At 37.4% G+C, this 21,526-nt stretch overlaps 3 protein-coding genes across 4 annotated transcripts; 2 read left to right on the forward strand and 1 right to left on the reverse strand.

Annotated features, from left to right (window-relative positions):
• Positions 1 to 162: 162 nt before the first annotated feature.
• Positions 163 to 5,528, forward strand: LOC112043893 (uncharacterized). Its single transcript, XM_024079558.2, has 3 exons — positions 163 to 2,510; positions 3,383 to 3,489; positions 4,089 to 5,528. The coding sequence occupies exons 1-3, from the start codon at positions 170 to 172 to the stop codon at positions 5,514 to 5,516; spliced, it is 3,876 nt and encodes a 1,291-aa protein (XP_023935326.2). The 5' UTR covers positions 163 to 169; the 3' UTR covers positions 5,517 to 5,528.
• A 1,630-nt stretch (positions 5,529 to 7,158) lies between these two features.
• On the forward strand, positions 7,159 to 11,466 carry LOC112043903 (uncharacterized). Its single transcript, XM_024079569.2, has 3 exons — positions 7,159 to 8,641; positions 8,714 to 8,823; positions 8,913 to 11,466. The coding sequence occupies exons 1-3, from the start codon at positions 7,159 to 7,161 to the stop codon at positions 10,443 to 10,445; spliced, it is 3,126 nt and encodes a 1,041-aa protein (XP_023935337.2). The 3' UTR covers positions 10,446 to 11,466.
• Positions 11,467 to 12,973: 1,507 nt separating this feature from the next.
• LOC112043926 (solute carrier family 25 member 35) lies at positions 12,974 to 20,259 on the reverse strand. 2 transcript variants are annotated; one of them, XM_024079603.2, is made up of 6 exons: positions 20,054 to 20,259; positions 17,923 to 18,180; positions 16,818 to 17,020; positions 14,912 to 15,035; positions 14,392 to 14,534; positions 12,974 to 13,171 (listed from the first exon to the last, which is right to left on the reverse strand). In XM_024079603.2, exons 2-6 carry the CDS (start codon positions 18,159 to 18,161, stop codon positions 12,981 to 12,983), a joined length of 900 nt encoding a protein of 299 aa, XP_023935371.2. In that variant the 5' UTR covers positions 18,162 to 18,180; positions 20,054 to 20,259; the 3' UTR covers positions 12,974 to 12,980. The 2 variants fall into 2 exon arrangements, with proteins under 2 accessions (XP_023935371.2, XP_023935379.2); XM_024079611.2 differs by lacking the exon at positions 14,392 to 14,534 and adding an exon at positions 13,937 to 14,079 and having other exon boundaries at positions 20,054 to 20,255.
• Between the last annotated feature and the right edge of the window lie 1,267 nt (positions 20,260 to 21,526).

The raw sequence follows: 21,526 nt of genomic DNA on the forward strand, positions 1-21,526 counted from the left end.
GTGATTAAATATTTTCGTTATTTCAAAGTTATTTCTGACACTATACCTTCAAATCGTTAGTTAATTTTTACAATTAGTATTTATTGAAATTTACAGTATCTAATATTTCGGAAATGTAAAGTTTAGAGTTTAACAACATCCAAATTAAAAGCCCAAAAAGAGTAAAATAATGGCTGGAGCGAATAGCGCTATGTTTATTTTCGAAGTGGTTGTGGGAAACGTGAAGAGCATGGTGGAAAGTCGTCATTTACTAATAAAAAGTGATTTTGGTGATGTATTCTCTTTAGAACTAAAAGATCCTAAAACAATGCATATTGTCATCCCAGAGCCCCCACCTCTGCCGCCGGAGCCGCCAGGTAAAAAAGGTAAAAAAAAGGCGCCGAAGCCTAAAAAAGGTAAAAAGGGCGTTGTAGAAGCGCCGCCTCCCGAACCTGTAATTCAATCAGGTCAGTCTATTTTATTTTCGAGTAATGCAGAATTTATTATACAAACAATGAAAAAATTTCCTCTAGAACTGTCTTTGTGGAGCAAAGAAGATAATTTGACTTATATCGGCGGTACTTCTATTCCATGGGATCCTGCATTTCTTATTTATTTGGAAAAAATTTGTAATTGCGAAGTTCCTCCACCAGTTACTATTATTGATGACTATAACATATTTGAAGAGGGTACAGCAAAATTAATGGCTCAAATTGGCCTACAAATAAAACTAACATTTTTGTCTGATAAACTGACTTCAGCCTTCCGTACACTTTCGGAAGATGCTACCGTCAAAAAGGTTTTATATACTGGTATCAACTCTAAAACTACTTCTTTTATGTGTACATTGAAAACTACTGATGAGGAATTCGAAGAAAACTGTAATAAGATAGAAAATAACTTCGTTATAGAAAAATCTAAGCCAAACAAAATAGCATATGCTGATTATAAAAACGCTCCTGGTGCTAATCTTACTTCATATACCGATGGAGATTACTGCTGTCGTAATAACGCCGACAAACCACCGGACTCAATATACAAAGCCCCTGAGACTTGTCCTGATATTGATTTTATAATAGATTACGTAAGAAAGATTATCGTTTCCTGTAATGACAATATGAGAATGTTAACACCACGTCCTACTATACAACCTAGAATTAAAGCAACAGATATAGACAGACTGTGTTATTGCAAACAAACAAAGTGGCCGGAGGGAGCAATTGCTGAAAGATTTAAGAATGAAGCACAATCTGAGCCCTGTCCGATGTGCAATAACGAGAGTAAACCTAAAGGCGCTCGTGGAACTACTTTTGACATAGCTAACATAAAAGGACCTTGTGGTAAAACAGATTGTAAAATAGCTAGAGATTTAAGGGAATACATTGAGAATCTTATTGAAGAAGAGAATAAAGAGATTGACATTAATGATATTATTGGACCTTGTGGTAGTAAGGAATGTAGAATTGCGGAAAAAATTCAAGAATTTCTTCGCCACGAGGGTGTATTCACTCACGGCGCTACCTTGGAAGGTTTGTCGACACAGTGCGGATGTATAAAAACAATGCAAGAAGCTCTCACACAAAAGGAATCTTGTGACTCTTCTTGCTCCAAGGATTGTGCTGAAACAACCAGCGAGGAGAGTAAATGTGATGGATCAGTTTGCCCTTTTAGATCTAAAGATAAGCAAGTATATGACGTTTACTACTTTACTGTGGAGTACGACTTTGACAAGAAAAGTGCTGGATCAACATCTCCAAGTAACACAACTTTTAAAAACAGTACAAGGTCAACTTCTCCTAGTAACACGAATAAATCAGACAAATCATCTAAATATAAATATTGTTCTAGCTATTGCCCTAGCACGAAAACTACTACAACAAATTGTTCCAAAAGCGTTTGCTCTAATTTATTGGATAAACAAGAAGGTATGTCAGATCATAAATCCAAATGTCAGAGCTCTGTGTGTCTAGATGATGAACCAAGTCCGGCAGATAGCAATATCGAAATAAAGTTGGATGATATTCATAATCCTTGCTGTGTGAAAACCTGCGATGTTGCTGATACGGTAAAAGACTTTATAGTCGATGGTATAACAAAAAGTAAAGGCAAAGTAGAACAACACCCTGACGAATGTTTCTGTGACTGTGAATGCAATTTCAAGCTTACAAAAAATACAACCTATTGTGCTGTTTGCGGTGGCTACGAATGTTTAGGCCACGATGTGGAACATATGCCTGCATTTGCGAAGCCGCATCCTTGTCCAATTTATCACAAGATGTACGATAAAAAAGTTATTCAAATCCATAGCCCGTGGTCAGGAGACGAGAAAGAAGCTAAAAAAGTTTTAGACGTTATGAGTATTAAAAGCTCACGCACGCAAACTGGTTCCAAAAGTGGCCACGGAGATAAACGGTCGATATCACGAACAATGAAAAATGCGTCTGAAAAGAAAATAAAAACTGTTAAAGAAATGAAAACTGAACCCGAAAAAAAGAAAGTAGGCAAATTCACTGCCAATGTAGATACTACAAGTAAGTTACTAATAAATTCACTCTTGTTTCAGTTTTACACTCAATTTACAGAGTTACGACCGGTTGTATCCTTAGCTGCTTTTGTGAGTGACTATCGCGTCCCAGGCATGACGTCCGGAAATATGCTCTCTCCCAATCGATTTACAATATTTAAGGAGGAAGCCTGGAACTGGTGCCAGTGACTAAATAGTTGCGAAGTAAAATGTTAGCTTGGTTTGGACCTACAATGCGGCTGTCAAGGAGTTAACTCCTATTCCTATTGTGTCATCTTTTCGGGGATTCTTGCTCTTTTGTTATTGTCCTTAAATCGAACATGTCGTAGGATTAAAAGTTCATACGAAATAGAAAATTAAGTTTTTCTGATTTTCCGGCACTGAAATGTAGGAGGTAGGAGGATTACGCGGTAGGCATTGAGAAAAAAATTACTGACTTTTTTTTATTCTTTACAAGTTAGCCCTTGTATAATCTCACCAAGTGATGATGCAATATAAAACGAAAGCTTATAACTTGTTAAGCGTATGATGAAAATGCATACCCATTTCGGTTTCTACACGACATCGTACCGGGTTACTAAATTGCTTGGCGGTACGTTTTTGCTGATTGGGTGGTAATTAGCCACGGCCGAAGCCTCCCACCAGCCTAACCTCGACTAATTAAGAAAATCACCATCGGGCCAGCCAGGTTCGAGCCCAGGACCTCCGTCTTAGAAATCCACCGCGCATACTACAGAGGCGGAAGATTCTTTTCAATCGGATGGCCCAGTTTACGAGTAAAGTGATCAGTTATAAATTGAATTTATCAAACTCATTTTAGCGGACAAGGCAGTTTAAGCTGTTCGTAAAAATTCAATTACAATATATTTCCATTTATAGTAATGCCAGTTGAAGTGAAGAAAAAACCGGAGACCAAGTACCCATATCCCCAAGTGCCCAAAACAATGGGCTGGAATTGGAACGCGGAAGATATTCCAGGACTTAAGGCAAGTCAACGACCTAATAATAAAGTTATTACCAACTTTATTGACATCATCGTTATCAGCCTATTTACGGCCCAGAGCCAAATGTTATATAATATTTTTTTTTTGTAAAAGTTACAGACAAGCACCACTAATGACAGCATGTCTGACTGTAACTCTTAAAAAGAAAGGGTGTACAGCTCAGAATATGCCGTGTACAACAAACAAGCAAATACTGATTTTCAGCTGGCGGATTTTGTAGGATATGTTACTTGCATACCCTGAGAATTATTACTCTGTTTATAAGCGATTGTTCACTTACCCTCGGATGGGCCAACTTTGCTTTGTTAGTTAATTACTACCACCATGAAAAATATGACAATGGACGGGGCATGCCGGGGCCGACAGCTTTTTGTGCTCTCCAAGGCACGAATTTGTGACATCAGCATCACCAACTATTCAATTCCAAGCTGAGATTTTTTCTGAAAATCCGTGGTTTTCTATTGTACAATATACAGAGGTTATAATAATCTGGAAAAAACATTTATATCCTAAAAACCTTTTAATAAAATTTTAATTTACGCGGACAAAGTTTCTTTTTGAATATTGTGTTATTTTTATAGCCTCGACCAAAATGGAAACCTGGTGCAGCTCACAAACTTTTGGTGAGACGATATAGGGCAATAAGGGAAGGAATAGATATTATAGCTAAGAAAAAAAGAGCTATGATGAATCGAAAGAAAAAAATTGAAATGAAGCCTACTTTAGTAGTGAAGAAAGAAGATGGTGAATATACCGTTCAAATGGAGGTCTTGAAAAAATATTCTAAGGAAAGGCTGCTTTTTCAGTATCCATACGATGAGAAACCTCCACTCATATACAAGATAGGCAGAACTGCAGAAGAGCAACAAAAGATTCAAAATCAACGAGAAAGACGACAACGAAGAGATACAAGAAGAAAAAGTACCTTGTTACAATCGACTTTTAGAGACAGATGTCAAGAAATTTGTGTGAAAGCGTTTGACCAAGCAATGGGTGTGCTACCTTTGCCAAATCCAAACGATCCTGAGTGTCCATGTCACACTGATGCAGTAAAAATGCTTAGCCCATCAATAGATTCATGTTCTTGTTCTGATGAAGACAATATTTCCAGCGGTGATACTGATAACGATGAATGGGTTATAGAGTTTACTCCACCTATAGCTCGATGGGATGTTAAAGTAAAACATCCACCAGTTTTGTCTGCCAACGAGAGTCAATACACTTATTTAGATTACAAGGTGAAATTACTTGATAAGCAAGGAAATCCTGTTCCGAGATATTTCAAAGGTCCCGATGGAAAACAGGAGTGTAGTGATCTTGGTGGGTTTTGGGGCCCTAAGCATGAGTGGTTTGAGATTAATAAAGATGGCTATATCGGACCTGATGGTCGATGGATACCGATGAATTTCATCGGCCCTGATGGAATGTTTTATTCGGCTGAGGAAGGTTTCTTTACAGATAATAGTGGTCGAAATTTAACATTAGGGGTTGATGGTTATATAGATAAAGATGGAAAGTGGGCATGGTATTCTAAGCAAAGAGGTAAGAGCCCAAAATCAATGTTGTCTTCCAGAATTGACACGGCGTTGGATATCAAAAAAAGTAAGAAAATAGAAAATAGTCGTGTAACTACAGGTAAAACTAAAGGTAACATAGGAGACAAAAATGATTCGAAAACAAACAAATCTAAAACACCATCTCCTGTTTTATCAAAAAATGCTCGGTTTTCAAGTAAAGAAAAGAAAGTAGTACAGCTACAGTCTAGTAAGCGAAAAAATCCTTTAGTAATGAGTGCATCGGTAAATTTTGATCAATATAGGTTGTTCAATTCAACTTCGATGAAAAACACTTCAGATGGTAAAAATTTAGAAAAGAAATTGGAAAAGTATAATGAGATTATGAGAGAATTAGAAATGTGCGATGAGGTGTCAGACATCAAGCGACCAGGAAAAACTAACAGAGCTTCGAATACGTCAGGAAAATTTTTTTGTTCCCTTCGCAAGGCATAAATAACATTGTCCTGTTACAAAACTTGGATTAGCAGTCGAGCTGGATTAATTATATGGATATATTTATTTATATTTTACTATACCTGTACTCTATAATGGTAATGGATTAGCGGTCGAGCTGGATTAATTATATGGATCATTTATTTATTTATATTTTACTATACCTGTAATGGTAAATGTTTTTTTTGCTACAAGACTTTTTTATCTTTATTCATTTGGTTCATTATAAGTTTGTTTTTTATTGGTTGGCGTGTTTAATTAATAAGATTCATTAAGTTTCTAATTGTCGCAGATAGCTCATTGGTTGCTTGCGTAACTAACGTAACGTATTATCCAATAGAGAAGAAGTAAGTGCACATAAATCAAAACGAAGAGTGACGTGGTCATAATATTTACCCATGCCAAATTACAACGTTCTCGTATTAATAGCCTCTGTGCTAAAACACGGACGGACAGATGGATAGATGAACAGAAAGACATGGCGAAACTATAAGGGTTCTCTTTTGACTACGTAACCCTTAAATCGTTAAAAGTAAAACACTTCTCCCAGTCTGGGAACTTTTTATACCTCCCTAGTCGACAAGGAACCCTTATAGTTTCGCCATATCCGTCTGTTTTTCTGTCTGTCGCTGCATACAGAACAATCTCAACAGCCGCAGCTTGATATAGCAGGTCTTGTCCCAATAGACAAACTAATAAGAGAACTCGCGCAATATTTCTTGGACAACGAGCTCACATGAACTGGGAAACAGAATGGTCCGCGGGTGGGAAAGGAACGTGGACGAGGGAATTAATTAGGGACTTTAAAATATGGCATCAAGGAATTACAGGGAAGTGGACCGATAGCTGACTCAAGTTCTGAGCGGTCACAGAGTGTTTAATTATAGGTACCTCTTTGCTAAAAGGAAATCTCCTATCAAAAATTGCAATTTCTGTGGAGAAGAGGACACCCCGCAAAATGTTATTATTCGAATCTTCTGCCTGTGACGAACTGAGAGGGGCGGCACAGGGAGAGTATAGCCACGTGGACTCCGGTAGCCTGATTGCACGTATGCTGTCCATCGAAGACGATGAACAGTATACGTGCAATCACTAATATAGTAGATAATTATGAGAAGGGAAGAAAGGGAAAAGAAAGAGAAAAAGAAAAGAAAAGAAATGCCCCAAAACTTTTTAGGCGCGAACATTCAACAAATTCTGTTATCGATTAGGAAGTAAGTAAGAAAACTCAAATTCTATTAAAACTAAAACGCTGAAATAATGACGTCTTTAAAGTGGTAAAAACAAGTTGGGTTCCTTCAGTAGGTACCTACATCATATAAATTAATTTACTCTTTGACCTACATGTAAAATGCGGATGAGTTTCTCCTCAGATGGGTCACTATTAGCTATATTAAATAAAATGTGTATGGAACCCTAAGTACACTCCACGTGGCACGACGCGCTCTTGGCCGGTATTTAATATTTTATTTCGAGGTTAAATCCTTATTTGTTTTTATAAAAAAAAAACATACCTATAAATTACTTTTCCGTAGTGTCATTTTTGACACTCATTGAACTTTTGGCTGTTGGTAAAATTACAAGTAAATATTAAATTTAAGGAAAATTATTTCGTACAAGCAATAAAATATTCGTCTTTAACATGGACCTTTCGGATTCAACAGATTTCTTCGAGATAAATATAAACAACGTTACAGATTACAGGAATTCTAAATCATTGAAATATATTGGACAATTTACTAAAGTGTTCAAGTTACAGTTTGAAAATCCAAGAACGGTGTCTAATTCCAAAAAGTTTATAATAACTACAACTAACCAAAGACGGCGGATGAAAAATGTTGAAAATTCTGAATTAAAAATTAAATCTCTTCCGTATCAAATAATATTGATAAAAGTAATGTCAATTGAATTAATTCCATGGAGCATTAACTATATACACAATTTAACTAAAAAACACAAGACAGTTCTCCCATTATCTTTCACCAAAGCAAAATATGATGAACCTTCAACAATTCTCAAACGTGTTAAAACTATTGAAATTAGTATAATTTTAACCCGCTTAAAAGATGAAATAACTGGAAAGATTTTGCAAATTTTAAACAATATATTTATGAAAACCAAGAAAGATAAAATGATTAAATCTATACATAAAGTATTGAAAAAATCTAATGAGCCAATTCCAGTCAGATCTGAATCAACCAAGTATTTTAATTTAGACGAAGTACAAAGCGATGCCTCTAGTGATTTAGATGTAATTAAAAAAAATAATCAATCTCCAATTTTTAAGATGCTTTATTTATCTTTTAGCTATAAGAAAACAAACTTTCTTTATAAATACATATTTGGAGACCATAAAGGTCAATTTGGTAACAGAGTTTACCACGTAGCTTATTTTACCGTGGAACTAGATGGTTACGGAAAAACCTCAACAAATAATATCTCCGATGATAAAAATTCAGGGAAACGTTCCGATGGAAAAATTAAATTAACTTTTAAAAAATGTGACAGCGAATGTAGTAAAAAACTAAGTGATTCATCAGATACTTTAAGCATCGTAGAGTTACCAGAAGAAATTGCTCAGATCACTCGCGTAACAAAATGCAAAGAGTTTGAATGTAACTTTAAAAAACATAGACATTTACCACCGGCGCGTGATGATCAAATCCTGTTGGATCTAACAAGTTCAAGAACAAATTGTTGTACTAAAACGATCGAAAAGGTGGAAGAAACAGTAGGCGGAGTTACGGCTAAGATGAAAATCGGTCATGATCCTTGTTTTTGTTCATGCGAATGTGGTTTATTTACCTATAGCAAAAAAACAACATATTGTACCATTTGTGGTGGGTATGAACTAGCGGGAGACGAAATAACGCGGAAGGCTGCGTATGAAACACCAATGCCGTGTCCAATTTACCACAAGCTAGTGGATAAAAATAAATTAAAAACTTGGAGCACGTCGGGTAGTGACAGTAAGAAAAAAGGTGATTCAGGCGCCAAAGTGAGCTCAGGTCAAAAAGTAACAGCTGATAAACGCTCAGTTAGTGAAAAAAAAAGCGTTGAATCCGAAAAGGGTAAAAAGAAAAAAAATGATAAATTTAAATTCAACTACGGCTACAAAGGTATACGTATGTATTGTACTATTACATTTGTAAAATTTAGTTTACTTAAATAAACTATAGTCAAAAGTAAATTTCCAGCTCCTCAAATTGGACACAGCAAATGTACCTTACCGTGCACAGGTACTTTAGAGAATGTCCCAAAGAACATGGGATGGCTTTGGTCAGCTGAAAATACGCCAGGGATGAAGGTAAATTATAAAACTCAATCACTTGAATGTGAAAACGTCACGAATATGAATCAAGTTTTGTTTTTATTTTTTGTTTTTTTTTTTTATAGTTTCGTCCGTTATGGAAACCAGGGGCTATTAATAAGCATGTACTAAGGTTGCTACGGATGGCACGACACCCAGGCCAGGTTATATCTAAAAAGAAAAGAAAAGACACGGGGAAGAAGAAGCGACCTCTAAAACGACCTTTAATTGTAATTCATAAAAAAGATGGTGAATACACTGTTACAATGGAGACTATGAAAACTTATTCGAAACCAAGAACACTAAACCAACAGCCGTACGAAGATAAGCCTGTAGTAACTTATAAAATAGGCAGAACAGACGAGGAAAATCGTGAACGTTTAAAAAGAAAAGAACGTGAACAAAGACGCCTTGAAAGAGAGCAACGCCATTTTATTCAAAGTGCCTTTAGAGATATGTGCCACGAAATATGTTTAAAAACATATCAACAAGCCCTCGAAATTTTACCCAATGCTGAAGATCCTGAATGTTCGTGTTACCCAGCATCGCCAACTGCTAAAGATACAAACATGGATCTTTCGTGTTCTTGTTCTGAAGATAAATCGGCTACTGATCGTTCCGATACTGATTGTGATGAGTGGATTGTTGAATTTACACCACCCAACGCTACATATGATCCTGTTTATAAAGGTAAAAAAATCTTAAAAGTTGACAATGGATCACAGTACACATACTTGGATTACAAAGTAAAACTTCTGGATAGATATGGAAATCCCATACCTAGATATTTCAAAGGTCCTGATGGAAAACAGGAGTGTAGTGATTTAGGTGGATTTTGGAGTCCAGAACATCAGTGGTTACAAATAAATGTGGATGGTTATATAGCACCCGATGGGAGGTGGGCTCCTTTCAATTTTATAGGACCGAGTGGAGAACAAGTAGAAGCTGAAGCTGGTAAATTTCAAGCAATGAATGGCAAATGGTTAATAGTTGGCGTCGACGGTTTCGTTGACAGTCAAGGTAAATGGAGATTTTATCCCCAATCAAAAAAAATGGTAAAAAAGAGATCTGTTTCTGCCAAAGGAGGGAATAAGAAATCAACAGACAAAATAGTAGCGAAACCTGTTATTGAATCCGAAGGTTGGAGTTGTTTTGGTGACGTATCTCCTAAACAGCTATCGAAATTAGGAATTGTTGGTCACGGCGAAGATCGTAAGTTACTACTTTTAAAGTTACAAAAACTATTGGAAGGTGGAGAAGATGTAAGAATACCACAACCCTCTAGACTACCTCGTTCACCACTCATAAACTCCGGAAGAAGAGGAAGAGATTGTCTGTTTCTTTCTCGAAGTTTGCAAGAAAGATATAAATGTCGTCATCCCACACCATCCGAAAAAGGAATTGTAGCCATGGACGATCACGGCAATAAAACTTATTTCCGATTGAGGAACTATAGGAATAGGAGACCGAATGAACGGATGACCATGTTGACGGATCAGGGCATAAGTATTAGCTCTTTTCACGTTCCGTGTTTCCATTCTTTTATTAATTCAGAAGTAATGCAACAGCAACAAAGAGATCGAATAATCGCACTTTCTCAGAAAAGCAGCACTAGATAACTCCCTTTGCGGGTTATTTTTTTTTTTGGTGTACGAATTTGTTGTGTAGGTTCAAATGATGTTTTAGGTGCAAGTTTATTATTTATTTGGTACTGTGCTAAGTAAAATTTGTTAACGTTATGTAATTATTAAGAGAAAATAAATTAGAATCATCAATGTTTTACATTCGGTATTTTTTCTAAGAACTAGGGACATACTACAATAATCTTTTTTGTTGTAGAGAATTTTTATTTATTTTTATTTGTGCGAGTGTAAGTGCGAGTCGGACACTTATAAAAATGGCAAATAATTATGTCCCTTAATTTATTTTAACATAATTTTTTCTTTTTAAAGTAACTCAATATTCTGTGAATCTTTAGAGCGTCTGCCTGCCGTTTCCTGTCGTTGCCGTTATCAATATTGAGCAAAAACGAGTTAAGAAATCACATTTGCTGCCATCTTAAATAATATATATTTTTGGAGTTTACTCCTTAAGAATCGATTTTTTATATATAAGGCGCCCGGTATGAGAAAAATCCGAGGGTTAAAACCAACTGAACTAACGAAAAAGTGTCACGTTTTTGGTGCGCAACTTTCTAATTTAGCTGTGAGTGTATTGAGACGTACATAGGGTATGCTGTATAGGCGACTATACCTATATACTATATGTTATTGGGCTTGTTTGTTTAATGATTATATCATTGTAAGAGTAAAATATATAATGTGAAGTATATTATAAAGTCTATTAGTTATTTTACAATTCTATACATTAAGTCTTCTTTAACATAAGTATTACTAATGCCCTACTCGATGTGCACTGTTTACCAACAAAAAAAAGTGTGTATGTTAAAAAAAACAAAAAGTTAGCTCGAAGCACGTCTCAATACTCGCGCCTTATAAGTGAAAGGTGCGCAACCGAGGTGCAGCAGGCCGCGGCGTGCGCACCCGCCTACAGCGTGCACATGGGTGCGATGTGCAAGTTGTTGGCGGCACAGCGCACGGTGAAAGGTGCGCAGAATAGGTTGCGCACAAAAAACGTAACGCATGTTACATAACTTATTGGAGTTTACTCCTTAACAATCGATTTTTCCTTTATACCCCTCGGTACGTTTTTTGTGCGCAACCTATTCTGCGCACCTTTCACCGTACGTAGCCGCCATAGCGTGCACATGCCTAGCGCGTCCGCACGCACGTGCACGCTGTTGGCGGGCGCGCACGCAGCGCTGCACCTCGGTAGCGCACCTTTCACTTTTCAGGCGTTGCTATTGAAAAGAGTAAACTCCATTCGTGCGTCGGAGCTGACACACTTTTTTTAAATAACTATTGTTAAAGCGGCACTCACAAACGCTAAAAATTTCAAATGTCTAACTTTACGACTCACAATTCATGAGTTACGTACAGATGGACGAACATCGGAGTCCAGCGGGCTTATTCACTATTTTGATCTTTATTATCAACCTATTAGAATAAACATCAAATCAATTGAGAAATGTTATCTACCTACTGAATGATATCCACCAGTAGGCACCGGATGATATTTATTACATTTATTCTCTATTTCGTATACCTCAACTAGCTTAATATGTCAAAGATAGTAAATTAGCCTGCTGGTAATAGTGACCCGTACCTTTTGGTTACGGAACTCTAAAATATCTTGTTTACCTACCTAAAAAATTACAGCAAACGATGTGAAAATTAAAGTGAGTTTTTAATTTTTTTTTATTTTTTTTATTTTAACTTAATTTTTTTATGCTAACCTAACGTATTTGTCTAATGTTATCTTTCATATAGGTGCCCCACGGTTGGAAACCAGGTGCAATATCGAAAAAATTACTCCGTATGTTGAACAAAGCGAAATCACAAAAGTCTACAGCAGAAACAGTCAAGCGAACAAAACGTACAAAAAAACAAACAGAAGACAAGCCAACCCTTATTGTTTGCAAACGTAGTGGACAATATCATGTAGAATTGAAAGCAACCCCTGACAACCCTGACGAATGTACTGAACAATGCACACCATTGATTTACAAAATCGAATCTGTAAACAATAAAGCGAAGATAAAGAAGAGGGACAAAATCCAGAAGAGACTGATCAAAGCTGCTTTGAATAAAGTGTGGTCTGATCCTTATCACCCAGAGGCATGTGAGGACATTTGTTTGCCAGCTTACCAGCGCGCTGTGGGTGTTTTTCCCGAAAGCGGAGATGATTATGTACCTAATAAATTCCCTAAAGATCCTGATAGCTGTTCATGTGATGATGAAGAGATCAGTTCCAGTTGTAACTCTTCGGAAGTTGAATGGGAAATCCACTTTACACCTCCTATTGTATCGCACCAAATTAAAAACAAAGAGAAGGATTCCTAATCAAATTGTATCCTTCATCTATCTAAGTGTCTATGTACACGATACCAAAACACAAACCAATTTTCTTGAAATTTTTTTTTTGTCCGAGTTTTACATAAAAGATGCTTTATAACTCGGAATAATCCATGGTTCCCGCGGTAGGTTGTGAAAAACTGAGTTTTACGTCATAAATAAAAACAAAACAATTTGATGTTATCTAGTTTTATTACTGAACAATATATTTAACATGTCCCATATCACTAAGGATAGGGTTGTGTGGGGCGCTATTCTCAGGTACAGCGGGCCCAATCCCTTGTAGAGGCCGTGGAGACCTTCAGTTTTGTACGTTTTCCTCAAGCAGTCAAATACTCCTCTGTATAGCTGTTCACCTTTTGCTGCCGGACCTAGAGAAAAAGAAAAAAAAAACAAACTCTGAACTGCATTATTTCTTGACATCAAAAATACAAAAACGATTTATTTGAACAATAAATTTTAATTCATCTCTTTTTATGAATCATGATAAAGTTTGTAGATTGTAATGTTTCACTTTCAAATTATTTGAACCTTCACTAAATTAATTGATTGAACTCGTTTTAGACAATCCAAATGTTAAATACGTAGATTTAATTTGAAGAATAATCATTGGCTTAATTTCAATTTCTCAATAAGAGACATGCATTCTCTTCACACCCTGTTATTAGAGAGGAGCTTTTCTATCAATAAATGCATACAATACAGCTGGTTATCTTAGAACCTTTTTCTTTTTGATACTGTAACAGTTACAGTATAATTATATCGAGGTATTAACTAACTAACTTGAATCTTAATACCAATTGGAATTCTAAACTTATCTTTTCGTTAGCATGATGATCGCAAGCAGGATCGAAAATGAATATTCTTTGTATAAATGAAGTCACACTTTACATAAGCATAAGCAAAATCATGTCCTAAATGCAACACAGAGCATTATTTCACTGACCGATGGCTGAATGTAAAGCATATCATTTTCAACATTCTTCCACAAGAAACTGCCCACCGTTCGCGCGCTTTATCAAATATAACACTAACGTAGATGTAATTCGCAGATAAATCGCATGATTTGAACACACATTCAGTGCGTTCCCTGCTCGCCTCGCCAGCCGGCCAGTGAAACAACACCTCCCAATTACCCTGATTGTAAAGCCGCGTATTGACCACATCCAGCGGCGTTTCCAACAACACACACACCAGCCCGCTGACGAGGCTCGCAGCGAACGCGAGCGTGGCGGGCGAACTCTCCCAATACCCATGCGCAAGAAGAGCCTGCTTCACTCTGCAATGGAGTCACTCCATCAAACAGTATCCTCGAGAATCGAAATAGATATTCTATTTATGTTGATGATTCTTTTGATCTTTATGCACTCGCTTAGGTCTTTTACTTTTAAATGGAATGTCTTTGGGAAATAATACAAGAATGATTTTAAGTTTTTGAATCAATCATTTGATGGTAAATCAAATGGAGTATATGATTTTACATTCTGATATGTAGATCGTGCTTTTACACTACATGAATTAACGTGCCTAATAGTTGCTAAAAATGAACAAACAAAACTAAGCATGGACATTCAAACGTTATTCAGTTTACCCTGGTTGTATAGTCGTACAGCGACTACGTCTAAAGGGCATATCGCCAGAGCCAATATGAAGCCACTCAAGCAGCTGGCTGAGAAAGCGAGGCCAATTGGTGACCTCTCGCATATGCCGTAAGACAGCAACAACTCTTTTGCGCTGCAGAAAAAAATAAACATATTGTCTACGATTCTACGATCTAAGTCAACCTACCTAAATACTGTAATGTTTACTTTGGAGATATGCCATCAATTTCTTCTTTAAATTGAGAACCCTAGATCAAGTTCATGACTTCACAAGCCAATAGATAAAACTATTCCTTTTAATAATCTCATGGCTAACAAGCTATCAAGACTAGTTAAACAAACATTCTGTGATTTGCCCTTGAAGCAAGATAGTACTAATTCCATAGCTGGTAGTTTCTGATCTTTATATAAAAAAGGTTAAAAAAGAAGTCAGCATTCTCAATCTTAGTGAACTTAAGCGGTCTAAAGTCTCTGAGCGCATGTATTTAACAGATTTATCTAGAGACTTACGTAGAGAATGTTGTTAACTGTGCTGCAGATCCAATTGCGAGCCTTGTACACGTGGCGTTGACTCCTGCGAAGAATCCACGCGTGCCTTCCATTTTGTAAATCTTAACAACGCCGTCTAACATACCTGGAAAAAACGATAATTCTTTCTTGTTTAAGTAGATTAAATTTAATCGTAGATTAATTTCATTGGCTTAATTTTAATTTTTGGAAGTCGGATAAAAAAAGTGTGTCAGCTCCGTCGCACGAATGGAGTTTACTCTTTTCAATAGCAACGCCTGAAAAGTGAAAGGTGCAACCGAGGTGCAAGGCTGCGTGCGCGCCCGCCAACAGCGTGCACGTGCGTGCGGACGTGCTAGGCATGTGCACGCTATGGCGGCTACGTACGGTGAAAGGTGCGCAGAATAGGTTGCGCACAAAAAACGTACCGAGGGGTATAAATGAAAAATCGATTGTTAAGGAGTAAACTCCAATAAGTTATGAAATGACATGCGTTACGTTTTTTGTGCGCAACCTATTCTGCGCACCTTTCACCGTGCGCTGTGCCGCCAACAACTTGCACATCGCACCCATGTGCACGCTGTAGGCGGGTGCGCACGCCGCGGCCTGCTGCACCTCGGTTGCGCACCTTTCACTTATAAGGCGCGAGTATTGAGACGTGCTTCGAGCTAACTTTTTGTTTTTTTTAACATACACACTTTTTTTTGTTGGTAAACAGTGCACATCGAGTAGGGCTTTAGTAATACTTATGTTAAAGAAGACTAAATGTATAGAATTGTAAAATAACTAATAGACTTTATAATATACTTCAAATTATATATTTTACTCTTACAATGATATAATCATTAAACAAACAAGCCCAATAACATATAGTATATAGGTATAGTCGCCTATACAGCATACCCTATGTACGTCTCAATACACTCACAGCTAAATTAGAAAGTTGCGCACTAAAGGTGCGCACCAAAAACGTGACACTTTTTCGTTAGTTCAGTTGGTTTTACCCCTCGGATTTTTCTCATACCGGGCGCCTTATATATAAAAAATCGATTCTTAAGGAGTAAACTCCAATAAACTCCAAAAACAGAAATAAATGTAGGTATAGACGCTGGCAAGTAAGCTGAAACATAATGGCGGTCATCGGCGCAGGTGAAATTATAAACCAGTGTTAAACGCGTGCCCGGTTGTTGCCCAGTACCTAATTTTTTTTTCTATTAAAAAAAAATATTTGCCGTATCTTTTAAATATGACCAATATTCCCATTCCCCTCCAAGTAGTCTGGAAAGACTGTATTAGTAGTGGGTACGACCACCACCATTCGGTGATAATTCCGACCGCTCTTACCGTGGGACTGTTGTGGTTCTAAATTAAAAATGTCAAATAATTGAAAATTTCGTTCGCGATTGGAATATCAACGTGTTGCTATGCTAACTCGACCGTACTTCGCTAGCACTCGAAAATGAGTTACTTCGCATAGATCAAGTTATAGGCCGCGACCTATTGAAATTTTAAATTCCCATAAATTAATGAACGAAGTTGAATTTGATTTTTGTATTGATTTAAGGTCGCTGCATACCAAATGGGATTCGGATTTGAACCCCCGTGACATTTACTCGTACTTATGTATGCGACGATATTTTCAAAACTCGTCCCCATACGACATAAAAATAAAAACACGTTACATTATGCATCAGCTCATGGACCTCCACTGCTGGACTGCAGACCTCTCTTAAAGACTTTCGAGTTTTGAGCCGCCTGCATCCAGCGGCTACCTCCAACCCGCTTGATATCTTCGGTCAACTTAATAGCAGGCCGAGACTGTTGCCGGGTCGCTATTCCTGCATTTCAGGACCCCATCATAAAACGCAGGGACGTTACGTTAAACTTTATTTCTATTTTAGGCTTTTACCATTGTAAACATGTTGCCTCCCGACAGCTATGCTGGGGTGCGCCGCGGCTTGCATCCTCGTCTTCACCACGGATGCAGGATTGGCGGCGAGTCCGCTCACCACGCCGCTCGCGCTTGACCAGAATATTGTCTTGTGTATACTGATGTCGCCCTCTTTTGTTTTAGTCCACCCTTGCACTTCTGCGATGTGATAAATACCTAATCTGCAGAACAAAAGCCCGATTATATTTTTAAACATTCGTACATCTAGATTTTAAGCATTATTCTTAAGCATAGTAAGCGGCCTGTAAGTTAACCGTGTACAGTAAAATTTCCACACATCATAGCAAACGTTGACGTCGTTACAATCGTGTGCGACATATTCAATGTACCGCGGACCACGTGTCTACTACTTTTGTACATGCGCCACCTGCGCAGAAAAATATCATTTTGGTTCAGTTTACTTGCCGGAATCTATAATTACCTAATGCAATAAAGTCGCTTTAGATATTAAAGAATTTTCCGTCTACAGAGCTTAGTATTAGTACCTATTATGCCAATGGAAAGAATTCGTTCCTCCCAGTTCTTCCTTTTAACACAATATGGCGATTTTTTTTTTAAGTTATTTTATTGATAAGATATAACAATTATTTAACATATCGATACTCTCGCCAAACTGTACAGGCAGTTTGTTGGCGAGTTGACGCTCATTATTCTAGTTATTGGTAGGATTGGCGAAGTACCTACCCAATCTAAATTTCTAGTCCGGCTATAATGTTGCCAGCTTTATACATTTTAGGCAAAAAGCATAGCTACCAGTAGTGAAGACTGAAATCTTCTCGTAAGTATCATGTGGTTTTTTAGTCTGAATGTGTTTTTGACCGATTAAAGGTAACCCAATTTTTTTTTTACAAGTTAGCCCTTGACTACAATCTCACCTGATGGTAAGTGATGATGCAATCTAAGATGGAAGCGGGCTAACTTGTTAGGGTAGGTAGGTAGGTAGGTAACCCAATAGGAATGAGGTTGTTACACCATCCAACAACCAACCATCGCCACTGATAGCTATTATTTAGGCGTTAAGCCATAATTATGTATTCTGTGGTTAACCCAAAATGCCACTTACCTTACGGAATTCATACAAAATCCTAGCACCATTGCCGGGGCCAGTCCTTTTTGCAGCGCCATTGCGCCATCGTTCTTGGATATGACGTAGAGGCCATGGAATATGCCTCGGTAGCGCATGGTGTGTTCACTGCGCGCTCGGAGCTCACCCTGGAGTTGGAGACGCGTCTTCACCACGTCCATGGGGTTTGTGAAGATAGTCGCGCCGGCGCCGGCCAGTCCTCCGATGACGAAGTCCATTACGACATTTACGGTCTAACTGGAAATTCGGGAAAACAAAATTTTCACTTTCTTTGCGTATCTCTCTTGGTAGAAAAATGTCTTTAAAAAAACTTGGGCGCCGACTTAGAGCGAGACATGCTTTGAATAAAAGGCAAAAATTTATGAAAAAGACTTAGTCTCTATTTTTAGGGTTCCGTAGTCGTCCGTATCTCAAAATGTATAAAAATATCCCTTAAAAGAATCCCTTTTCGAAAGGTAAATGATAATAATAATATTTAATAATTAGTGTACAGTACCCAATATTAGCACAAAATCACACGAAATAAGGAAGTCTCCTTTCTTGTGACATAATTGGAACTTTATTAAAAATATTACGATTTCATATATGTACCTATAAGTTTAAATCACTAACCTTCATTAATATTTAAATCACTAACCTACTGACCTTGCTTAGCAAATGACGTATTGCTTACATAGATAGGTTACCTACCTGGGCTTCTTCTTTTTTTGACAAAAATTACAACCCCTTGTCGTCTTGTATATACGGTATACCCACCTAACTATCAGTCACTACAAAGTTCATTACTATCAATATTTTAAATTAATTAATGCAAAGTGTAAAGCATAACAAACTTACTTTTGCATTTATCATTGAATCAGCTGTTCATTTTATTGATTAACTAGCGGACGCCCGCGACTTCGTCCGCGTACAATAAGTTTTTTTAGAATTTCATCCAAATCGCTTTAGCAACCGCAGCGTAAAGGAGGAGCAAACATACACACACACAAACTTTCGTCTTTAAAATATTAGTGTAATAGCGGTCATGCTTTCGCTTTCGCTTTTACTTATGTACACATCTTCCCTACCCCCTACCTAAACCTACCCAACCCTACCCCTGCCTTACCTCTACCCTACCCTTACCCTACCCCTACCTTACCCGTACCCTACCCATACTCTACCCTACCCGTACCATACCCTACCCCTACAGTACCCCTACCCTACCCTAACCTACTCGTACCCTACACCTTCCCTACCTTACCCCTACCCTTCCCCTACCTTTAGCAAAACCGGTCCTGCCCTTTGAGCGTGGTGCGATGACCAAAGGACTATTTCCCAAGAAACTAAAGTGGGGTAATCTCTGGATCTACTGGACCGATTTAAAAAATTCTTTTACCAGTAGTAAGCTACGTTATTTGCGAGTGTCATAGGCTATGTTTGATCCCCATATTCACACGGGAACGGGAACTACGTAATTGAAAGCGCGGGGCGTCATGTAGCGAAATTTCTGCGTCTTTTAGAAATTTTGTATTATCTCCGAAACTATTTAACTAATTAACATACTATAAAGGGCAAATCTTATCTCCATAATATCCTTGTGATTATTAAATAATTTATTTTGATAAGGATTTAAGTTAAGTAGCATAAATAATGACGCAAACCTAAGTTTATAAAATTAATAATTTTTAAAACACAAAAGGTACTATATCTGCTAATATATAGAAGATAGATATATGGCGTCGCGGACTTTTTTGTAGAACTTTAAAAGATACATAAAGCCTCCATACATTAATTTCAATTTTACACAATGGTTAAGGCAGCGCATGCGAATAAGTCTGCTTAAGAGGATTTTTGGTCCGACCTGTATGACAAAAACTGTGTTAACTCGGCGAATATATATCATACTAATATAAAATATAGCCTATAGCACTCCCCGATAATGTAGCATTCTACTGGTGAAAGAATTTTTGAAATCGGACCAGTAGTTCCGAAGATTACCCCATTTAAAAAATGTGACAAACTTACAAACTTTACCTCTTTATAATATTAGTATAGATATAGATCAACCGATAACAATGCTAATTGCAATAGACATAAATGTCGAATAATTATAACACTCGTATTCACTCACCTTTGATAAGAAAATGCTCTACAACGCAGAAACACAATCACATCACTAAACAAATGATAATACAAAAAAAAATCGTTATAGGATTTTTTCTGCAAATAACTCCATATTTGTTTAGTTTTTAGAACGTAAAGTTTATAACGGATCACGTGATTATACGCCAAACGTTACGTACGCACGAGATAACGCTGCCTACTGACTTCAATAAACTGACGTAATTACTTTTTCGCTGTTTCGCGGTGTATGGCATTGAAACAGGTTTCGTGGATAAGATAATGCAATAGGTACGCAGGTATTCTTTAAACATCGTCACATTGGTTTGGACGTTCTTACGTCCTATGTTGAGGCCTATGTTGTCCAGCATTGGACGTATACCTATCAGCTGATTATGATGTTGGTGGTGATTATGATGATTCTTCGAAAAACTTTCAAACCTTAAGGCAAAGTTAAAAGCGATTCTTGAGTAAGAACGTCTGCTTTTTTGGGTCTTTTTCAACATTTCATGGATAACTTTTTTTTTTTTGATAACGGAAGGTCACGCCAGTCACCTACTAATTACGGACTAAGCTCATGTAGGTATATAATTTTCTTACAAAATCTTTATTTTCGTACCCAATATTTGCTTAATACCTATCTCTAGTCCCTTTAGGTCAAATTAAAATTCATGTTTATTATTAATCCAATAAAATTTTAGTTCTGTACCTACTTTCTCATTAAGTATAGTTTGTTCTAGTATCCAAGTAAAACCACGGAAGAAATCAAATCAATAAAATACAACAGCTGCATAACACCATTCGAATGACGTCACCAACACGCGAGATTTGGCAAATGATTGAGGATATTGTGTTTGTGTAACGTGTTATGTAGATATCTATAGTCTAGTAGATGAATACGTTTACACTAGATTGTGAATGAATACTTAGGGCTTATGTTAATACAATTTACTACTCACAAGTTTTCCAATTAGGCTGGGCAGCATTCGGGAAACTTCGCGATATATATTTTCGTCGGACATTCCTCAGTGCCTGTAGACAAAAGTCTTCGAACAGTGCGTGTTGCCAGTGATGTCCTATGATTCCGAGACTTGGTCGCTAACTATGTATGCTCGTAGTGTCTCTGCGTGATCGAATCAAAAATGAGTAGATTCGTAGAAGAACCAAAGTCAAATAGCTCAACGAGTTGCGAAGCTGAAGTGGCAATGGGCGGGGCACATAGTTCGAAGAGCCGATGGACGTTGGGGTCCCAAGATGCTGGAATGGCGACCCCACACTAAAAAGCGCAGTGTTAGCCGACCCCCCATTAGGTAGACTGACAACATCAAGCGAGTCGCAGTCGGCTTAGGATCGTGATGTATGAAAGTCCCTAAGAAAGGTCTATGTCCTGCAGTGGACGTCCATCGGCTGATATGATGATGATGACTAACAGATATTACTCTTAATGACTGGGAACGACTGCTTATAGTGCTCTGCGAGACAG

This window comes from Bicyclus anynana, chromosome 5 (genome assembly GCF_947172395.1).
Source record: "Bicyclus anynana chromosome 5, ilBicAnyn1.1, whole genome shotgun sequence".
Taxonomy (NCBI): domain Eukaryota; kingdom Metazoa; phylum Arthropoda; class Insecta; order Lepidoptera; family Nymphalidae; genus Bicyclus; species Bicyclus anynana.